The 22,529-nt window shown below is 38.1% G+C and overlaps 1 protein-coding gene across 20 annotated transcripts in view; it reads right to left on the bottom strand.

Moving 5' to 3' along the window:
- LOC115218076 (unconventional myosin-IXAa) overlaps positions 1–22,529 on the bottom strand; it is a 446,542-nt gene that overhangs the window by 144,242 nt on the left and 279,771 nt on the right. For 18 of the 20 annotated variants that reach the window (XM_036507998.1, XM_036508006.1, XM_036507996.1 and 15 more), the window contains 7 exons: positions 18,244–18,684; positions 10,302–10,341; positions 7,070–7,177; positions 5,289–5,369; positions 4,243–4,353; positions 2,393–2,515; positions 505–654 (listed from right to left, as the gene is read on the bottom strand). In XM_036507998.1, the coding sequence (XP_036363891.1) occupies positions 505–654; positions 2,393–2,515; positions 4,243–4,353; positions 5,289–5,369; positions 7,070–7,177; positions 10,302–10,341; positions 18,244–18,684 (1,054 nt within the window). The remainder of the gene's footprint in view (positions 1–504; positions 655–2,392; positions 2,516–4,242; positions 4,354–5,288; positions 5,370–7,069; positions 7,178–10,301; positions 10,342–18,243; positions 18,685–22,529) is intronic. The other 2 variants (XM_036508013.1, XM_036508015.1) reach the window with 1 other exon arrangement.

Here is a 22,529-nt window from a genome sequence, read left to right as displayed (position 1 = left end):
CCTACCCCCACCTGCCCATCTCCTACTGGCCCCTGATGATGCATTTGTCTTTAATCCTCTATCCAATATCTGTCACCTTATGCCTTTCCTAAGAATCGATATCAAGGTAATGAAATTGGAAAATTGTAAGAACACTGGTCAAAATGTAGACTGACTTGCAATATTTAGTTACATCTCTTTATGTTCTGAGTTCAAATCCTACCAAAGCTGACTCCAATATAATACCAGTCCTTTACTGGGTCCACTACAATTGACTAACTTCTGTATTATTCCTCTTGCTCCAAAATCTGTGGCCTTGAGGGCAATATTAAAATAGGGCAGCAGTTTGCCAGTATTAGTAGATAGTTGGGGAGAACGCTAGTCCCTCTTTAATAACATCCCCAAAAATATGCTTTAAAACTGAAATTAAACTGAAACAGGAAATTTCAAAGAGTCAATCTCAGGCACGTTAGACTCAAAGGATTTAAAAACGTTTTAATTATAATTTATCTCAGTGTTAATTACCTGAATATTCAAGGCAGCAGCTCGTTGCTTGATGAAATTTTGTCGTTCCAACAAGGCTTTCATCCATCGTTGTATGGTTATCACTCGTTGCATAATTGCCCGATGTAAAGCCTCATCAAGCCGCACTTTCTCCACCTCTCGCAGAAATACCTAGAGTAAGAAGACAATGAAAACAATGATCAGAAATACTAACATTTTCAGCAAGAATATACACACACAGACATTAAACACACACATACATACGCACACAAATACAAACTAACACTAAATTCCAATACAAAACAACCAAACACATTTTTCAACAGAGAAATTAAGTTATTTTTGCTGGTGATAAATATCTGTTGGTCAAGATATGTGTAAAGGATGACAGCTATAATTTGGTATGCAGTGATTTTTACCATACCACTTAGAGACAGCAGTGCTACACTTCAAAAAAGGCTGTGGGCTGTAGCCAGTGGAAAGTTCCAGGGTTCCTTCCATTGTTGTTTCCTTTAGGTTCCTATGTTCCAGCTCTTTCGTCTTCTGTGACAAAACTAGTGCTAAGCTGTATCAACTACTCAATTAAGCCTTTCCTGAGGACAACATCAATGGCATGGAAATGGAAAAGAGGAAACATTTGCCTAGACCTATACCTTAGATGAGAACATTTTAGGTGTAACAGATACCAAGACCATCTACAACAAATAAAGAAGGACATCATATATATATAAATGATAAACGTCATCCTTTTCAAGCCTAGCCAGGCTCCTGGGCCCAGTTTCACAGTTTCTGTGGTGTATGTGTTCCCCGCAGTCGGACGGGACTCTAGTCCATCGCAGCGTTACTCAAGAAACAGGAAGAGAGAGTGAGAGAAAGTTGTGGCGAAAGAGTACAATAGGGATCGCCACCCCACCTGCTGGAGCCTCGTGGAGCTTTTAGGTGTTTTCACTCAATAAACACACACAACGCCCGGTCTGGGAATCGAAACTGCGATCCTCCAACCGCAAGTCCGCTGCCCTAACCATTGGGCCATGGCGCCCCCACACGCACACACATATGTAAGAATGTATATCATCATCATCATTTAATGTCTGTTGTCCATGCTGGCATGGGTTGGATGGTGTGACCAGAGATGACAAGCTGGAGGGCTGCACCAGACACTAGTCTGATTAGGCATGGTTTCTATGGTTTGATGCCCTTCCTAATGCCAACCACTGACCAAAATGCTGAGTGCTTTTAGGTGGCACTGCATGGGCGCCACTTTTACATGGCACCACACAAGAGCTTTTATGTGTTGCTGGCAGCATTGTTTTAATGTCTGTTTTGCCATGCTTATACGAGTTAGAAGAAATTCATTGAGTTAGATGCAGATTTTTATTTTTATTTTTACAGTTGGATGCCCTACTTGTCACCGACCTCCACATGTTTCAAGCCATCAACAAAGAGGCTTCTATGCAACTACATGATCTTCTAGAAACAGCAGCTATTTCTTCTTTAAATCATACTCTGCCATCTTCAATAAAGGAAGGAATATATGTATCTAGAACACATTATATCTTGACCCTTTACCATTCAGATTATTCTGTCAAATGTAATGCTTATTTATTCCCATTATTTCGAATTAACCATGCATTATCTCATAGTTCCAAGATTTCAATGATCCGATGGTTCATTTTTAAAATGACATTGTAGAGCTAGGTGTGAGAGGCCAGATCTGGTTGGTTTAAATACTAAAACATTAAACAGAGGCAGGATCTATTAAGTGATTCATTCCTGCTGAAGTAGGGGCTCGCCTGGTGCTGATAGCACATCTCCATTTACCATTTCCTTCCAGAAGATAACCATGACTTATCAGTTATTGTACAAGACAAAAACAAAAAAAACCCAAAGAGAAACTATGTTATCTCACTTTAGTAATTCCAATCTGATAATTCTCTTGATTCAGATCCATGCATTCCAAGAATTTCTTTACATCTTCCTTTGAACTCAGAAGACCATTTGGAAGAATAATTTTATACTGATGAATGAATTCCTGCAAAGAAAGAAACAAACAAATAGAAAAACAGTTAAATGGAACATTGTCTTTTTTTAAATCAGTGAAATAAGAACAACCAATACTGTTATTATTTTTATTAAGGTGGCGAGCTGGCAGAATCATTAGCACAATAGGCAAAATGCTTAGTGGCATTTTCTGTGTCTTTACATCTTCACATTCTGGGTTCAAATTCTGCTGAGATCAACTTTCTCTTTCATCCTGTAGGGCTGATAAAATAAGTACCAGTTCAACACTGGGGTCGACGTAATCGACTTGTCTACCCTCCAACAAAATTGTGCCAAAATTATTATTATTATATTATTATTATTATTATTATTGAGTGAGGGAGCAGTGCATGCCATCAAAGTAACACTGGGGTAAAATATACGAAGCCCAATATACCCATCATGACTACCTGTCTGATAAGGGCACACCAGGCACATGCATCACAATCATATGTGCACGACATGGTGATCTCATATCAAACTAAACAGCGCATGACCTTGCAGATGGAACCCAGTTAGAGTTTTCTTCTGGTCAAGTAGCCCATCCTGCTCAAAAGATCCCTGAATAAAAGGTTGTTTAAGGATGTTGAACAAAACACCCATGTTTCCAGAGGTGAATTATCCAAACCCCAAAGAATCCCTCTCAACACATGGCTGTGATGCTACTTCTGCTTGTGATCAGAGATGCACATATCGTCAGCCACTAAGGGACATGGTCAACTGGTTAAGGTCAAATAACTGACAAGCAAATCTGTGGTATTGAGCAGAATATTTGCTGTAGCCCATCTTTTATACCAAGACAAACAATGTACATGATAACACTTCCATCAGTTAAGATCAGAAGCCACGAGAGCTACTGCCTGGTATTGCATCAGAGAGCATAATCATTATTATTATTAATTTAATATTATTATTATTATTATTATTGAGTGAGGGAGCAGTGCATGCCATCAAAGTAACACTGGGGTAAAATATACGAAGCCCAATATACCCATCATGACTACCTGTCTGATAAGGGCACACCAGGCACATGCATCACAATCATATGTGCACGACATGGTGATCTCATATCAACTAAACAGCGCATGACCTTGCAGATGGAACCCAGTTAGAGTTTTCTTCTGGTCAAGTAGCCCATCCTGCTCAAAAGATCCCTGAATAAAAGGTTGTTTAGATGTTGAACAAAACACCCATGTTTCCAGAGGTGAGTTATCCAAGCCCCAAAGAATCCCTCTCAACACATGGCTGTGATGCTACTTCTGCTTGTGATCAGAGATGCACATATCGTCAGCCACTAAGGGACATGGTCAACTGGTTAAGGTCAAATAACTGACAAGCAAATCTGTGGTATTGAGCAGAATATTTGCTGTAGCCCATCTTTTATACCAAGACAAAACAATGTACATGATAACACTTCCAATCAGTTAAGATCAGAAGCCACGAGAGCTACTGCCTGGTATTGCATCAGAGCATAATCATTATTATTATTAATATTAATATTATTATTATTATTATTATTATTATTATTACTATTAATGTGGCCAGCTGGGCAAAATGCCTAACAACATTTCGTTCATCCTTATGTTTTGAGTTCAAATTCCACCAAGTCGGCTTTGTCTTTCATCTTTTTGGGGTCAATAAAATAAGAACCAGCTGAACAGCTCACCTGGCAATGAGGGAAAGGAGGAGGAGGAGGAGGAAGTGGAGAATAAGACTTACATCAAATGTGAGTCGGTAGTTGTATCCAGATTGTCTAATCTTCACGGTAGCCAACATGCCTGTGTAGTGGAGCTGACGTAGAACTAGGTCATCATCAAACTGACAAGGAGCCTGAGGAATGGAAACGACAAAAGAAATCAGCAACAGGAATGGAACAAATGATAAATTAACAACACCATCATCACAACCTATCATCATCATCATCATCATCACCATCACTATGCTCACCACCATCACCATCATCACAACCTATCATCATCATCATCATCATCACCATCGCTATGCTCACCACCATCACCATCATCACAACCTATCATCATCATCATCATCATCACCATCACTATGCTCACCACCATCACTACCATCACAACCTATCATCATCATCATCACCATCGCTATGCTCACCACCATCACCATCATCACAACCTATCATCATCATCATCATCATCACCATCACTATGCTCACCACCATCACTACCATCACAACCTATCATCATCATCATCACCATCGCTATGCTCACCACCATCACCATCATCACAACCTATCATCATCATCATCATCATCACCATCGCTATGCTCACCACCATCACCATCATCACAACCTATCATCATCATCATCATCATCACCATCACTATGCTCACCACCATCACCACCATCATTACCATCACAACCTATCATTATCATCATCACCATCACTATGCTCACCACCATCACCACCATCATCACAACCTATCATCATCATCAACACCATCACTATGCTCACCACAATCACCAGCATCATTACCATCAGCATCGTCATCATCATCACTACTTTTGCAACTATCAACATCAGCAGCACTATCACCATCATCATGACACACATCACTACTTTTATCATCATCGTCATCATCATCATCATCATCACCACAGCCATCAGTACCTTTATCGTTATCAACATCATCCATTATCATCCTCACTGCCACTACTGTTAAAATCCGTAAAGGGACAGCTAATGTTAGAAGTACAAAAAATAAATAATTAAAATATATATAAATAGCCACGTACCTTTTCAGAATTAGACTTGATACAACGTACAAAGAATGGGTTGCCTTGACTTAGAGTTTCCATCAGCCTGGAGAGGGACCACTGCAGGAGAAAGTAGAAAGATATACATATATATATATATATATATTATAAATAGATGAGTGTATTTTTACCTTGTTAATAATTAACACGGAAAAAATAAATAAATAGTTACCAGGGTAGCAAAAATCTCACAAGTAAAGATGTTGTAACTCCTTGTTTATAAAGGTAGAAACTTCGTGTTTACGTGGAATATTTTGAATAATTTATTCTTTTGAATAGTATCAGTGGAATTTTCGAAACATGTGTCGAAAGTAAAAATATTTGATTTACACCTGCATTAAACTCCATTTTTTTTATTCACATATATATATATATAAATAAATATAAACATGCATGCGTGAGTGTGTATATGTGTGTTTATACACACTCTAAGGAGAAGTGTTCTCAGACATTTTTGTCAGGATTCTATTAGTTGCCCTTCCCTTATTGGTTTCAGTCAACCGACTGCAGCCATACTGGGACAAGATAAACATCACATGACCTTGCAGGTAGGGCCCAGTCAGAATTTTCTCCAGGTTGAGTATCCCACCTTGCTCAAAAGGCCCCTGAATAAGGGTTGTTTAAGGATGATGAACAAAACACCCATGTTTCCAAAGTGTTTTAGTAAATTCTATTGAACCCAACACTCAATTTGGTGAGATTTTATTTTGTTTGTTTGTTTTAATAAGAAATGGAAAAGCAAGGAGACTTTGGCACGAAGGGAGATAACTAAGTCACTAATCAGTACAGAATGTTTTTTTGTTTTTTTTTTACACATCAACTCCCTTCATCCTACACTGGCGCACGCACACACCAGTCAGGTGTCTGCAGCTTCTATCCACCAAATTTCACTCAACATTATTATTTGAGCTTAAGGTGATGGGTCTAAGGTGTTATGCAGCACTAATTGGCTGCACAGCTAACTTTATAACACATCATCATCATCGTTTAATGTCCGCTTTCCATGCTAGCATGGGTTGGACGATTTGACTGAGGTCTGGCGAACCAGATGGCTGCACCAAGCTCCAATCTGATCTGGCAAAGTTTCTACAGCTGGATGCTCTTCCAAATGCCAACCACTCCGAGAGTGTAGTGGGTGCTTTTACGTGTCACCGGCATGAGGGCCAGTCAGACGGTACTGGCAATGGCTACGCTCAAATGGTGCTTTTTATGTGCCACCTGCACAAGTGCCAGTAAGGTGACACAGGTAATGATCTTGTTCAAATGGTGCTTTTTATGTGCCACTGGCACAGAAGCCAGTTTGTTGCTCTGGCAACGATCACACTCAGATGGTACTCTTAGTGCTCCACTAGCACAGATACCCCGTCATTGAATTTGATTTCGATTTCACTTGCCTCAACAGGAACTCTAACTCTTATAACACATCTACTGTATTTTCCAGAATCAAAGTTGAATTTTTGGATCAAAATTCACAGCTAAAAAAAATCGTAGGTCGACTTTAGAGGACCAAAAACTCCATCTGAAATGCTGCAAAATTTGGAAATATAGAAACAACGTTTGAATGTTTACACTACATGTTAACACTACATGTTTATACTATATACTAAATTGAGTTGTATACCAGAAAATACAGCACACCTGTATTCATTCATACCTTTAAAATATACTGCAATCTATAGAAAAGCATTCTCAGCAGCATTTCAACAGAGATTTTATAAAACATAAAACAACAGATGATATAATTAATTGGTGAATCATACCTGAAATTGAGCACTGACACTTGGGGGTTGCTTTTTGAAAGGAAACCTTCCACCTCCAATCATAGTACGTGTTGCAATCGTCTTCAACGTCCGGACATCTCTGTAGCTCTGAAGATAGATAACAAGGAAAGATGATCAACAAAAGAAACTTTAAATGTCACAATATCATTGCAGTGTAAGAACTCCTGTTAATATTAGTAAGGAAAAAGATTTAAAGGAGTTTGTTCTTTGACCTGTTTCAGTCATTTGACTGCGGCCATGCAGGAGCACAACCTTGAAGGATTTTAGTCGAACAAATTTACCCCCAGGCCTTATTTCTTAAGCCTAGGACTTGTCTCTTTTTGCCAAACCGCTAAGTTATGAGGATGTAAACACACCAACATCAGTTGTGAAGTGGTGGTGGGGAAGAAACACAGATACGTACACACACACACACACACACCACACACACATTTGAGAGGGGTCGTTGCCAGTGCCGCTGGACTGGCTTCTGTGCTGGTAGCACGTAAAAGCACCCACTACACTCTTGGAGTGGTTGGCGTTAGGAAGGGCAGTTCAGTAAAAGAGACCAATAGAATAAGTACCAGGCTTAAAAGGAATAAGTCCTTCAGTCAGTTTCTTCGACTAAAGGCAGTGCTCCAGCATGGCTGCAGTCAAATGACTGAAACAAATAAAAGAATATTGGAGGGAAAATGTAGTAACAGTGCTGATTTTATGGTTTGAGACATATTAGAAAGAACTTTGGAAGCAATGGCATGAAGATGTTTTTAAACAACTAACAGAGTTTAGAATAATATTGTCAGTATAACTATGGGCAAACAACTATTGTGGGTTGTTACAAATATACAAGGTTTTGGTGTTACTAATCCTAGATGACACTGAATACAAAGAGAGAAACAAGAGATGACTGAGTGAAGTGTTGCTTCAAGGTTGCCCTGAAGCGCTTGTGAAAGTGGAACCAGATCATATAACAGTGAAATATTCATTTTTAAGCGAGAGCTCAAGTGTGATAATATAATACAGTAAATGGATTTGAATTAGTTTAAATGGTTTTATTTTGGAGAATAGTATCCGAAAGACCATAGGGTATAAAGTGGGGAGCAACAAAACAAAAACAAGCCAACAAACATTGGAATTTGATCCTCAGAACTGAAATAGAATATAGTTAATATCAATTTATCAAGTGCCTAGCCACATAAACTCATGGGTTTTTTTGGGGTTTTTTTTAGAGAAACCGCTAATTGCTATTAAGAGAGAGATCTCAAAATACAGAAAGAAAAGAAAGTGAAAACCCAAATTCAACAAATAGACAAATTAATCATCTTAATAACCAATTAAATTTGTCGGTAATAAGTTGTGTCATGTTCAATGTTGTGGCTCTTAGACATGGTGTCTTCTTAAATAGTGTCACATTGTTGTTGTTGTTGTTACTTAACACCAGGTCAAACCTACAGGAGCAGACCTACAATCTAATGACCTATAATCTAATGTCAACTTTGTTTCTTGTTCAAGATGCTCATCCTCCTATCATGTGTGTACCCTTCTAGTACCCGTCTAGAATTCCCTCTTTGTGCACTGGGCTGCTTTTGCAGACCCTTAACCCCAACCACATCCATCCGACCAATGTGGGAAGAATAGACCCACAAGTACCATGAGAACTGTTAGTAGGGTGTATCATGCTTTCACTAATTGTGTTTTTTGATGCTAGGGGACACAGGTGCTCTTTTTACCTTTCTACTCTTGATCCAAGGGCACATCCAGGATGTGACAGCTAGTGAGAGAAAGCCTTGTGACAGCATGGGATGAGACAATAGGGCACTGCATTTTAGGCACTGATGATTTGGCATGGCTGACTGGGCATTCAACCTATTTTGGCAACAGTACTTTTTGGCTCAGGAGGTAAATACACCATTGCACATGCATGCAGAAATATGCGCATACAAAAGACAGGTTGAAAGAGAAACAGAGAGAGGGAGGAAAGGAGAGAGAGAGAGAGAGAGAGAGAGTAGGAAGGGAGAGAGAGAGAGAGAGAGAGAGAGAGAGAAAGGAAGATATTACAATTTATTAACAGAACATAACTGATTTAAACACTTACCCTCTTGTCATACACGTAAGGAGATAGAGAGAGAGAGAGAGAGAGAGAGAGAGACAGGCAGACAGTCAAACAGACAGATTACAATTTATTAATTGAATACGATTGCCATAAACACCTTCCATCTCTTCAAATGCATAAAGTGAAACATACTCACACACATAAACAGACAGAGACCGAGAAGGCGAGAGAAAGAGTAATTGAACACGATTAACGTAAATGCTTTCCCTCTCCTCAAACACTTACAGAGAAATATGCTCACAAATGTAAACAGAGAGAGAGATACACACACACACACATTACAGTTTATTAATTGAATACAACTGATATAAACACTTTCCCCCTTCTAAAATATATCAAGAGAAATCTGCTCACATAGATAAACAGAGAAAAAAAGGGAGAGGGTGGGAAAGAGAGAGAAAAGAGGAAGAGAGAGAGAGGGGCAGGATGGGAGAGAGTGAGAGAAACCCTCAACTCAGTTACACCTGATAGGTGGCAGCACCAGTATGGCTGTGCCAAGCCGTCTCATGCCCATGCTGTCAGTAGACTGGAATTAATTTTCAGTTAAGCCAGCCAGAGGAATGTGAACCCACAGCACCCCGTTCTCAAGAACACACACACACACACACATTCATACACTCACACTCACTCACACATTCATACACACACACACACATTCATACACACACACTCACTCACACACACAACTCACTCACTCACTCACCACACACACACACACACACACACACAGACACTCACTCACACACACTCACTCACTCTCACACACACACGCACACACACACACACACACACACAAACACACACACAGTGCAACGCCCAGTCCAGGAATTGAACCGACAAACTTATGATCACGAGTCCAACGCCCAAACCACTGGGTTATGCAACCGGATTATGAAATTTAAAAAACAAATCATGAAATAAAAACGAAAGAAAAAAAGAAAAAAAGAAAAAGAAAAAAGAAAGAAAAAGAAAGAAAAAGAAAAAGACGAAAAAGAAAAAGAAAAAGAAAGAAAAAGAAAAAAGAAAGAAAAAGAAAAAAGAAAGAAAAAGAAAAAGAAAGAAAAAGAAAAAGAAAGAAAAAGAAAAAGAAAGAAAAAGAAAAAGAAAAGATCAACTTACAACACTTTGTCTGTACTTGGATTTCGTACACTTGTTTTTCCTGTTGAGAAGTGGAGTAACGAGTAATTAAAACCCCAACACATTTAAGTAGACAATTAAATGACATTTAGAAGACATAAAAACAACAGTGTCTATATAATGTATCTTGAAAGGATTGTTTTTTTTTTTTGTTTCTTTTTTTGGTCAACCGGAATTATAATCATGTTTAAACTTTTTTTTTCATTGATTTAAATAATCTGTTAAAAATATTTAAATACATCCATGCAAACACACATATGTTCATATATATACATATATACATATATAAGAGCATAAATGGGGCTAAATTACTATTTTTCTTTTACAGACTGCAACAATGTACAAAAAAAAACATAATCATATATATATATATATACACACATCTACATATATATAAAACATGTATACACATACAGATATATATATATACAGGGTGCGGTGAATAAATTGTCGTCTAAATTATGCAAAAATGAAAATAATATTGACACCTCGTTTTAATAGATATATTTACCAAAATTACATAAAAAATATCTTGAAATATTAAAGAGTAAATTTATTCAATAAAATCACCACTGGCTTCAACCATGGTTTCAAGATGACTTTGGAATCTTCTGCAACACTTCTGGAAAGCCTCCTTGTTTAAGTTGGTGACTGCTGCTATAATCCTTGTCTTCAGTTCATCTTTGGTGTTACAAGGGGTTTTGTTGGTCTCTCACTCAACTGTGCCCCACACACAATAATCAAGGGGGTTGCAAGTCTGGGGAGTTAGGTGACCAGATGTTAGGGGTGATGTGGTTTCAGGAATTGTCTGACAGCCATCACTGGGTTCTTCTGCTTGTAAGGCATGGTGCAGAGTCCTGTTGCCAGACATAGTGTCTTCCAACAGCCACCCTCTTCACCCAGGGCAGCACTAACTCCTGCAGACACTTGATGTAGGTCTCCGTGTTGAGTCTGAGACCCTGTGGGAAGATGAATGAAGGCCTAACATCGCCATCACTAGTGAACACACCAAACACCATGATGTTTGATTTTTATCACTCCCGGTACATGTTTTGGGGACATGGCAAACCAATGGTTGCTCTATGTGTTCACTATTTGATCCTGGCAGAAATTTTTCTCGTGTGAGAATAACCAAAGCATGTTCGGTTGTAAGGAATGCTCAAGTTAGTTCAAAAGCTTCATAGTGATGTCTTTCCTCGTCCTTGATGGCTTGGGATAAAAATTGGCACTTTCTTATCTTGTATGAGGAATACTGAATGGCTTCATGCACTACCTGCCTGATAAGAAACCCAGACACTCCCATGTTCTTGACAATGGACCTGATTGACTTGGCGGGATCATTGTCAACCATGGCTTGGATCTCACCAGCAAATTCAGGAGTTCTTTTCTTATCAGAACAATCAGTGAGTTTTCTGAGCTGCCATACCTTTGTAATCACCATTAGATTCATCCAATTCTTTCTGAATCCTCTGCACTATCCTCAGATTCACACCTAAACATGCTGAAATGTTTGTATTGAAGCTTCCAGCGCGAATGCCAAGCAGTACAGTATGTCGTTTCCAAATTTCTGGCAGAGTGAATTGCGTCATGGTGCTGTTTTTCTCACAGATGGTGCCCAACTGACCCTACTATGCTGTGTGGTCAACAAAATCAAAAACAAACAATGTGCAAAATAAAAAACAGCGACAATTTACCCATCGCAGCCTGTATATACAGACTTATACATACACACATACACATATATATATATATATATATATATATACATATACAGATACATATATACATACATATATGCATACACACAGATATACAGAAAGCGAAATATGTATAATGACTATATTTTTATTAAGAATTCAAGACATTAGGGAGACTAGACATGGAAGAGTCCCATACGACAGAGAAAGACTTTCCAATTTACAACACTAAAATACAACAGCACTACAGAACAAGGAAAAACTTATTTACAACAGTGAAATACAACAAAACCACTGCAAAAACTGTCTAATTTGCAACACAAAAATAGCAATATTACCTCTGTAAGATTAGTTTACAAGACTAATAATGTCCAAAAGTATGACCAAAAATCTAATTAACAACACTAAAGTACAACAGTGACAAAAGGCTGTCAGAGGTTTAACATTCAAAACTGTTTCTGAACAAGCTGACAGTTTTAAATAAAACATTGAACAATGAATGCTATGGTTAAAGATATGTGATATATGTATGTATTAAACTCTGTGTGTGTGTGTGTGGATGTGTGTGTGTGCTGGTAGGTTATTCATCCATTACTGCACAGTTTCACCAGTAAGACTGCTTTGTGAAACTCCAGTATGGGATGAAGAACTAACTTACAGTACCATTTAATACACAAGCACACATCCACTCTATAACAGCACTAAGTTTTTTTGTGTGTGTGTTTTGGTGTTATTACACATTAGAAAGTATATATATATATATATATATATATATATATATATATGTATGTATACATATGTATGTATGTATGTATATGTGTGTGCATATGTGTGTGTATATATATATATATATATATATATATATATATATATATATATACACACATATATATGTATGTAAGTATGTATGTGTGTGTGTGGATATGTGTGTGTGTATATATATATATATACATATACACATATATATGTATGTAAGTATGTATGTATGTGTGTGCGTGTGTATGTATGTGTGTATGTATGTGTGTATGTATGTGTGTGTGTATGTATGTATGTATATATATATATATATATATATAACGGGAAGCTTTATGAAAACAAACAAAAGACGAAGGCAGGTGGAAAACAAACGAACAATTATATATATATATATATATATGTGTGTGTGTGTATATGTATGGTATTACTGAGAGACAGTGAAGCTACATAAATATACAAAAACACACACCAAAACAAAACAAACACACACAAAGTAACAAGAACTGTTGGTAGATTGATTACAGAGGTCCAAGTTCAAATTCTGGCAATACCACATAGCACTGCAGTTATCAATTTTTTCACTCCCTAACTTAATCGCCCTCATCAAAAACATGCTCTGGTCAACTCCAAGTCTGTCATATCCACATTGATTTAAATTTCTCAATTGTAACCCACCTATCACATAACACAGACAGCAATACCACACATTTCAGGGAAAGAGTACAATTGATTACTAAAAATAAAGAGAGAGAGAGAGAGAGAGAGAGAGCCAGCCATGTTGAAGGATCAAAAGAAATGCCAGGTCTCACCTACTATGAGAATTCATCCCAGTAAATGCACATCTTTAACATAACAAAGACTGACAACATCTAGAAATGGGCCTTCCCCTTTGCCCCTTTGGTACCAGAAAATAAAATACTTCACCCTCCTCCAACAACTAGTAACTCCCTTACAAAGCTCAAGAGAGACTCCCAATGGAGTATTGCTCCTGCATTTTGGACAGTCCCACTGTCACACCCAGACATCAAAGACCCCCCCCCCGCTTCCCATCCAATGAAAAGTCGTCAACTGATTGCTATGAAGTCACTAACAAACACACTCCAGCCTCTGACCCACAGGCTTTCTGTGTCCTCGCTGCCTTTTCTGCCACTTCTACGATGGCCTCTGCCCTTAGGAGCTTCCTGGACTCATGTCACCTATACTTAGGCACTACCAACTCAATTACCCCCACCCCCGTCACTCCCCAGTCATATTTTGCATCCATCACCCCTGGGTCCTGCAATTATCTCTATACTCAGCCTTTCCAACCAGTATGCCAGCCCTCTGGATTTCCTTTCATGTACATATTTTAACAACAATTGTCTGATGGGTCATTACATCGATTTCACCAGCGTCAGAGGGCCTATGAAAGCCAAAAACCCAAGCCCTTCTTCCAAACCAATCTAATATATACACCAAAATAATAAGAGGCTCCTGTGATCTACCATATACACATACAGTATATGCACCTGTCACATCAACACATATCCAATACTTACAAACCCACAGCAGGGGGCAGGAGTTCAGAAACTGAGATGCACAAAAGGAATTGCAAGGGTACACAGGGCTGTAATGACACGGGAATTCTGAAGTAATTACAACAAAAAGCAACTTGTGTGTCAGGGAAATGTGTAGAGAGCCTTTTGCTGTTCCCATTATTTTTTTTGTTGTTAACAAGGATTTTCAGCATTGTTTATCATTTCAGAATGATATAAGAGCGTACATCCCTGAAACTGGACCAAGAATTGGGTTACTAGGTAGAAAGAGCCAAACTCATTAAACCTCATTAAAAATGTAAAATTTAAATAAAATGAAGTTGGCTTCTTATAGTGGCACAAGGGCAGGGACACACACATAAAGAATAGGAAGGAAAAGTCAACTATATAGACCCCAAGGCGGCAAGCTAGCAGAAACATTAGCACGCCGGGCGAAATGCGTAGCCGTATTTCGTCTGCCGTTACGTTCTGAGTTCAAAATCCGCTGAGGTCCACTTTGTCTTTCATCCTTTCGGTGTCGATTAAATAAGTACCAGTTACGCGCTGGGGTCGATGCAATCAACTTAATTCGTTTGTCTGTCCTTGTTTGTCCACTCTATGTTTAGCCCCTTGTGGGTAGTAAAGAAACATATATAGACCCCAATACTTGACTGGTACTATATTTTACCATGACATGATAACATAGTCAAGTCATTTCAGTTCTTTCATGTAAAAGGGAGTAACATGTATACACCATAAGCATATGTGATGGTGAAGCAATGATCGACAGGTCATCAGCATGACTTTATTTTGATCGTTGGTTGAAGGTATTTCAACGTCATTTAGGTCATCAACATTCTTGGGAAAACACAAATGTCAATATCTCAATTTCTCATTAATTACAGTTAATAGAGTCAAATGATTCATTAATTGATGCCTCTCTAATTTCCAAAAGTTAAGCAACAAATTTTAGCAGATCAGGAGATAAATATTATCTTCTATATTCAATGACTGATGCAATGTAATAACTGTGCCCTCAATATACTTGACCAATCTCTAGCTTGAAGGATTCCAAAGAAAAGAGACATCAAATAATGACACACAAATTCTTTTAACCCGTGAGCCATCATAGCAGTATCTTCATTATTTAGAATTTGTATTCCATGCTGGAAAGGGTTGCCCAGTTTGGCAGGATCTGACAGGTCAGAGGACTGTGGCAAGTTCCAATATCGGTTTGAACATGATTTCTATGGCAAGATGTCTTTTTAAAAGCCAACCACTTTACAGAGTATAGTGAGTTCCTTTTCACATCACTGGCAACTAGTAAGGCCACCAAGTATCCCACAAGACAAAAACCTCTGATTGTGAGATAGGACAGGTAGTATTGATGGGTGCAGCTTATGCCAGACGCTGAGAAGCAAGAATAGAATGATAGAGAGATAGGAACAGATGTCTTGCTGGGGAGGAGATACATGGCTACCCCAATGCACCTGATACACTTAGAATTCATATTGTTACGAGTAGAATTCATATTATCTTAAGTATTTTTTTTTCAAGCAAGGGAACTTACATTCCATAGATCTTTGAGACAATCTACTCTGTCTCTGGTTGCTCCAAGGACAGAGTCGAGGACACCTGCTTTTCCCATGGTGCCACGCTGTGAGACTGACCCCCACCCTAACCATAAAATTGTGAAGCAAGCTTTTTAACTGTGCAACCGTACTAGTGCCTTGATAAGTATTAAGTGTGTATACGTGTGTATGTGTGTGTGTATCTGTGCGCGCGTACATGAGCATGCATGTGTGATGTGTGTGCATGGTAAGTTTGTGTGTGTGAGAGAGAGAGAGAAAGAGAGCATGAGTACATGGTAATGAGAAGGAGGAGAAGGAAAATTATGATGGTGGTGGTGGTAGTGGTGGTGGTGGTGATGGTGGTGGTAGTGGTGGTGGTGATGGTGGAGAGGAGGAGGAGGAGGAGTAGGATGTGGAGGCTGTGGCAGCAGCAGTGTTATAACCAAAAGAAAAAACCTGAAAAGCTAGGTCTCCTAGTTTTACTATTTTGTCTTTTGTATTTTGTCATTCTTGTGTTATTATTCTTGTTGTTGTAGTTGTTGTAGTAGCAGCAGCAGTAGTAGTAGTGGTGGTAGCAGTGAGTTATTTCAATACTGATTAAGTAGAACAACAACAACAACACCAACATCATCATCATTGACATCATCATTGTCAACAACAACAAGAACAACAACACCAAACACAACAGCCTAACAAATAAGCAACTACCAACAAAAACAAAAAAAAAGCACACAACACAGGAACAACACAAGAAGCTCTCTCTCTCTCTCTCAAACACACACACACACTTGAGCCAACTCAAGACCATGGGTCAAAAGAATCAAAAGATCAAGAGCTCAGTTTAAATAAAGACAAAACAAGACTAAAATCTAAATATTTCATATTACAAGTAACAGTTTGAGATGAAAGAAAAAAAAAACAACACAGATATACAATAGGGGGCGGGGCTGAACCACAAAGGTACCACTTGCTAAGTGACCTATCACTGATTATACGGAGAGCTTACAATTCCATCTTCCTGAAATTAGACATTTTATATTAGGTGCAGGCATGGTTGTGTGGTTAAGAAGGTCACTTTCCAGCTACAAAGTTTCAGTTTCAGTCCCTACACTACCACTTAGGCAAGGGTCTTTCTTCTGTCAAAGATCAGGGCCAACCAGTGCCTCATGAGAGAAATTGGTAGAGAGAAACTGTATGTAGTTCATCATATACATGCATATGTGTATATATGTATATGTGCATCTGTGTCTGAGTGAACGTTTACATTCTGCGCCGAGCTGAACTGAGTTACAGACAGTGACGTTTGTTGACATTACTCTGTTCACAAATCATCCGATAGCTCTGTGCTTTTGAAAATGTATTTTTTGCAGAAGACTGGAAATGAAGCCCTTGCTCAGATTTCTTTAATATTGTATCAATATCTCACACAGAGATCCCACAGCAAGTGATAGATACTGAGTTACAGCCCCTCACCTCTCATTAGTGAGCCCGTAGTTATTTTTCTGTCTCAAACTGTTAACCGTAATAATGTTTACGCATTGTTTTACATTAATTCTTTTTGTGATCATATTTCTGACGAACCAAATGGCCAAAGCATTTAAGAATTTAAATACGGATTCAGTGAAATTATTTTGTCATTACTAAACTGGCATCTGTAACAACATAAAAACGGTTCTAACATCAAACCATGACAGAAGGTCTTACTCTAAGCACAGACAATTTCAAGTGAAGGGTTTTGTATAAATCAGTGGTTCTCAACCAAAGGGGTCAATTAAGATTTCGTTGTTAAAGCTTATGTACAATAAATTGGTCATACTTCTAGAATACATGAAATATTTAACAATTTTTTTTTATACAATTCCTAATTAATATTTGATTATAAAAATATAATAGGATTTTTTAGACCCTTTTGTTACCACATATCTGTTGAAATATAATAATTTCATTTTGGATAATTTTAATAATAATATAAAATTTACTCAAATAACTGTCATTATTAAACAGGTGTTTGGAACAAATTAACCTGAAATTTCGGTGGAAGATTTTAATTCATATCACTTTAAAATCAGGGATTTGTCTCACAAAACCAGAGGTGGTTCTAGGCAGGTTGGTATCAAAAGGGTCAAACATTAAACGGGTGTGAGGGTTTCTCTGAGTAAAACAGGAATCAAAGGGAAGAGCCATAAGCAAAAAATGGTTGAGAATCACAGATACAAAATGAACCATGCATGGTCTCAAATGGATTGGAATTTTCACAGAGTTGGAAGTTCATCCATTCATTCATTTGGTCACAAAACTAAAACTACTGAGGAGACGGGGGTCAAGTTAGCTATCTAAGCGAAAGGAATCAAAGTTAAGAAAAATAGTCGATGGTTAGGACACGTACTTAATCACCTGCTGTGCCTTCATAATGACGAGGGCATCAGCTACTGGTAGATAGTTCTCTACAGGACTGGTAATTACATGATCAGTCATCTTGTTGTGACCCAGGGTATGGCTATGATGACAGCTGTCTGTACTGCTGCCAATGACACCACACACTCTGCTGCCACTGGGACAAGATGTTGGATGCGAGACAGCAAAATGGTCAGTAGCAGTGGTAAGAGGATGAGGAGGAGTTGCGTTGGAAGAATTAGTAGTAGTATGAGTAGTAGTGTTAATAGCAGCAGCTGTAGTAGCAGTCGTGACTTGCTTGTGTTTTGTAGAGAAAGGACATGCAATACTGGTCGTTTGGTTCTCATGCAGTGGCAGTGCTGTTCTCTCTCTGGAAGGAGGAGAGGATACACCATTGACTGGTAGCAGGTCACCATTCCCAGCATGCCGTATACTATAGAAAACAGAAAGAAATTTGCTCCAAACAAGATGGTATCAACATGGTTAACAAAAATTACAACTTTTTATGCACACATACACACATACACTCTCTCACATACACGCACATACATAAACCAGCACACACACAAATACAAACGAAGGCTGATGTTTAACCCAATAACGCCTATTCTTAAGAATTCTTGAATCTTCAAATACTAAATTCTTACAGAAGGTAAACAACAAAACCAAAAACTCGGACAAGACCAAAAGAAAATTTTTACATTGGAAAAATATCAATTACTGCATGCAAACAATTACCAAATCCGACAGGTATTGCTGAATTATTACCATCTGAGAAATTCATATATTTATACATGAAAATTAAAATTCTTTTTCCATGAAAACACACTCCTAACTTAAGCTGCAAAAGACTAACAAACATTTTTTTTTTGTATGTGTGTATTTATAATTTAGGCGTTATAGAGTTAATGTAAGTGTTTAGCAATAACAATAAGAAAAATCTGTAAACAGGGTTCCTCCAAAATCACAACTAGTGTTACCTGATGATTGCCAGACGCCTATGAAAACCAGTAACAGCTCCGTGGCTTAATTATTATGTTTAAAAAGACAATAACAACAATCAATGAGCATGTATTCTTCTAATTCACCATTCAACGACTTTTAACTAAAGATCATCAAATGCATGTGAAACTCAATAACAACACCAAGATTATAAGTTATATTTAAAAACAAAAAAAAAATCAATGCACATAAATCCATCTATATATAACAATAGCAACAATCATTATCTAATGATCACTAAATGCATATGAAACCCAGTAATCATAATATAATAATAATAATAATAATAATAATAATAATAATAATAATAATAATAATAATAAAGTGTTATTATGTACATTGTTTTGTCTTGCATTAAAACATGGCTTACAGCAAATATTCTGCTCAATAACACAGATTTACTTGTCAGTTGTTTGACCTTAACCAGTTGAGCATGTCCCTTGGTGGGAGATGATATGTGCATCTCTGATCACAAGCAGAAGTAGTGGGGGAGCATCATAGCCATGTGTTGAGAGGAATTCTTAGAGGTTTGGATAATTCACTTTTGGAAACATGGGTGTTTTGTTCAACATCCTTAAACAACCCTTATTCAGGGACCTTTTGAGCGGGATGGGCTACTCAACCAGAAGATAATTCTAACTGGGCCCCACCTGCAAGGTCATGAGCTGTTTATCTTGATATGAGATCACCATGTCGCGCACATATGGTTGTGATGCATGTGCCTAGTGTACCCTTATCAGACAGGTAGTCATGATGGGTATACTGGGCTTCGTATATTTTACCCCAGTGTCACTTTGATGGCATGCACAGCTCTCTCACTCAATAATAATAATAATAATAATTTTTGTTTAACTTCCTTAGACAACCCTTATTCAGGGACCTTTTGAGTGAGATGGGCTACTTGACCAGAAGAAAATTCTAACTGGGCCCCACCTGCAAGGTCATGAGCTGTTTATCTTGATATGAGATCTCCATGTTGCGCACATGTGGTTGTGATGCACATACCTGGTGTACCGTTATCAGACAGGTAGTCATGCTGGGTATATGGGCTTCGTATATTTTACCCCATTGTCACTTTGATGGCATGCACAGCTCTCTCACTCAATAATAGTAGTAGTAGTAGTAGTAGTAGTAGTAGTAGTAGTAGTAGTAGTAGTAGTAGTAGTAGTAGTAGTTATTCTTTCTTATTTTGGCACAAGGCCAACAATTTTGAAGTAGAGAAGTTAATTACATCGACCCTAATGCTCAAATGGTACTTCATTCATTGACCCCAAAAGAATGAAAGGCAAAGTCAACCTCGTTGTCATTTGAACTCAGAATGTAAAAACAAACATTTTGTCCAGGATGGGGACAGTTCTGTCAGCTCAGCACTTTAGTAATAATAATGATAATTGATGAGTATGAATCTCTGTAACTATATGTTAATAAATACATAAATAAAAAGGACAATCGCTTCTAAACTTCTTTAACCAAAATACAGTAAATATATGTACATCCATATATGTGAATACACACACACACACACAAATAGAATCACACATATATATACATGCACACATATATATTGAGAAGTGGCTGTATGGTAAGAAGCTTGCTTTTCAACCACATGGTTCCAGGTTCAATCTCACAGCATGGTACCTTGAGCAAGTGCCTTCTACTATAGCTTCAGGTCAACCAAAGCCTTGTGAGTGAATTTGGTAAATAGAAACTGAAAGAAGCCCATCGTATGTGTGTGTGTGTGTGTGTGTTTGTCCACCCCCATATATATATATGATAGTCTTCTTTCAGTTTCTGTCTACCAAATCCATTTACAAGGCTTTGATCAACCCAAGGCTATAGTAGAAGACACTTGCCCAAGGTGCCACACAGTGGGACTGAACCCGGAACCATGTGGTTAGGAAGCAAGCTTCTCACCACACTACCACATATATATATTTCCAGTATTCCACGGAGAACATGTTTAGTTACGGGGAAAATATCACCTTGTTTCGAAGGTTAGCAACAGGAAAAGCATCTGGCTACAAATAAAAAAAAGATCTGCCTCTACAAATTCCATCTTCCCCAGCAAGCAAATAAAAGTGGAGATTATGATGATGATGATGATGATGATGATGATGAAAGCTGCAGAAAGATGGCAAGCTGGTAGAATCGTTAGCCTGCTGGACAAAATTTTCAATGGCATTTTGTCCATCATTGTGTTTTGAATTCAAATTCTGCCAAAGTTGACTTTGCCTTTCGTCCTTTTCAGGTCAATGAAATAAGTACCAGTTGAATACTGGGGTTGATGTAATCGATGAGCCCCACCCCCACCTCCCCTCAAATTTCAGGCCTTGTGCTTACAATAGAAAGCACTAATATTAGTTGTAGTAGTAATCTTGAAAAACTTAAAAACAAACAAAACAATAGGTCACTACAAGCTAAACAAAATGCCTAATGAACCACCAAACAGAGCCTCTATGTGGTCTCTTGACTGGCTAGAAAGAGGCACCAACTCTTCAAATCATCTACATGACAGTCTTAGAAACAAGCAAAGGCACATTATGCAGTATCATCCTAAATACTCCAAAGACGTGGTGGTCACAATTGGTGTGTCTTTGATTGTAAGTCTGATGGATAGAGCTGGAGTTACGCAACAACGAAATACTTTAAAATATGCAAATATAAAATACTTTGTTGAACAGCTTATTCTCTTCAGGAATTCCACAGCCATCGTATGACAAGAATCTCAGCCATAATATAAATATATTTCAATTGAAATGGTATGAGCAGCACTGAGATATCTTATCTAAGACACTTGACAACTATCACAGACAGGCAACTAAGAGCAGGCTGGTTATCTAAAGAATTCATATTACACCCTCTGCGTACATGTGGTGAAAGAACGAAGAGAGCATTCACATGGTTGCTTGACCTGCTAGAAATAGTAACCAAATCTTCCTCGAGCCACACGTTGTCAGATTACAAAAGGATACAATAGACAATGTGGTTCTAGATGCATTATGCCAGAATAAACAAAAGACAGAATGGTAATGTCTGCACAGTCAGAGCTGGTTTGGATGCATACAACATATGTACACATGTGCACACTCACGCACATGCACACACAATGCCTGCTGATACAATTCAAGCGATTTTTTCCAGTCTGAAAGGTGAAGAACGGTCAGCAAGATGTTGATTAGGAATCTCTAACACAAACCAGAAGCCGAAAAAAAAAAAAATGTTCTTCTCAAATACATTATGTTAATTTTATGAATTGTCTGAGATTGAGCTTAGCAA

The sequence above is a fragment of the Octopus sinensis genome, linkage group LG12 (genome assembly GCF_006345805.1).
Source record: "Octopus sinensis linkage group LG12, ASM634580v1, whole genome shotgun sequence".
Classification (NCBI taxonomy): domain Eukaryota; kingdom Metazoa; phylum Mollusca; class Cephalopoda; order Octopoda; family Octopodidae; genus Octopus; species Octopus sinensis.
Note: the sequence above shows the minus strand (reverse complement) of the source record. Positions and strands in the feature narration are given on the sequence as shown.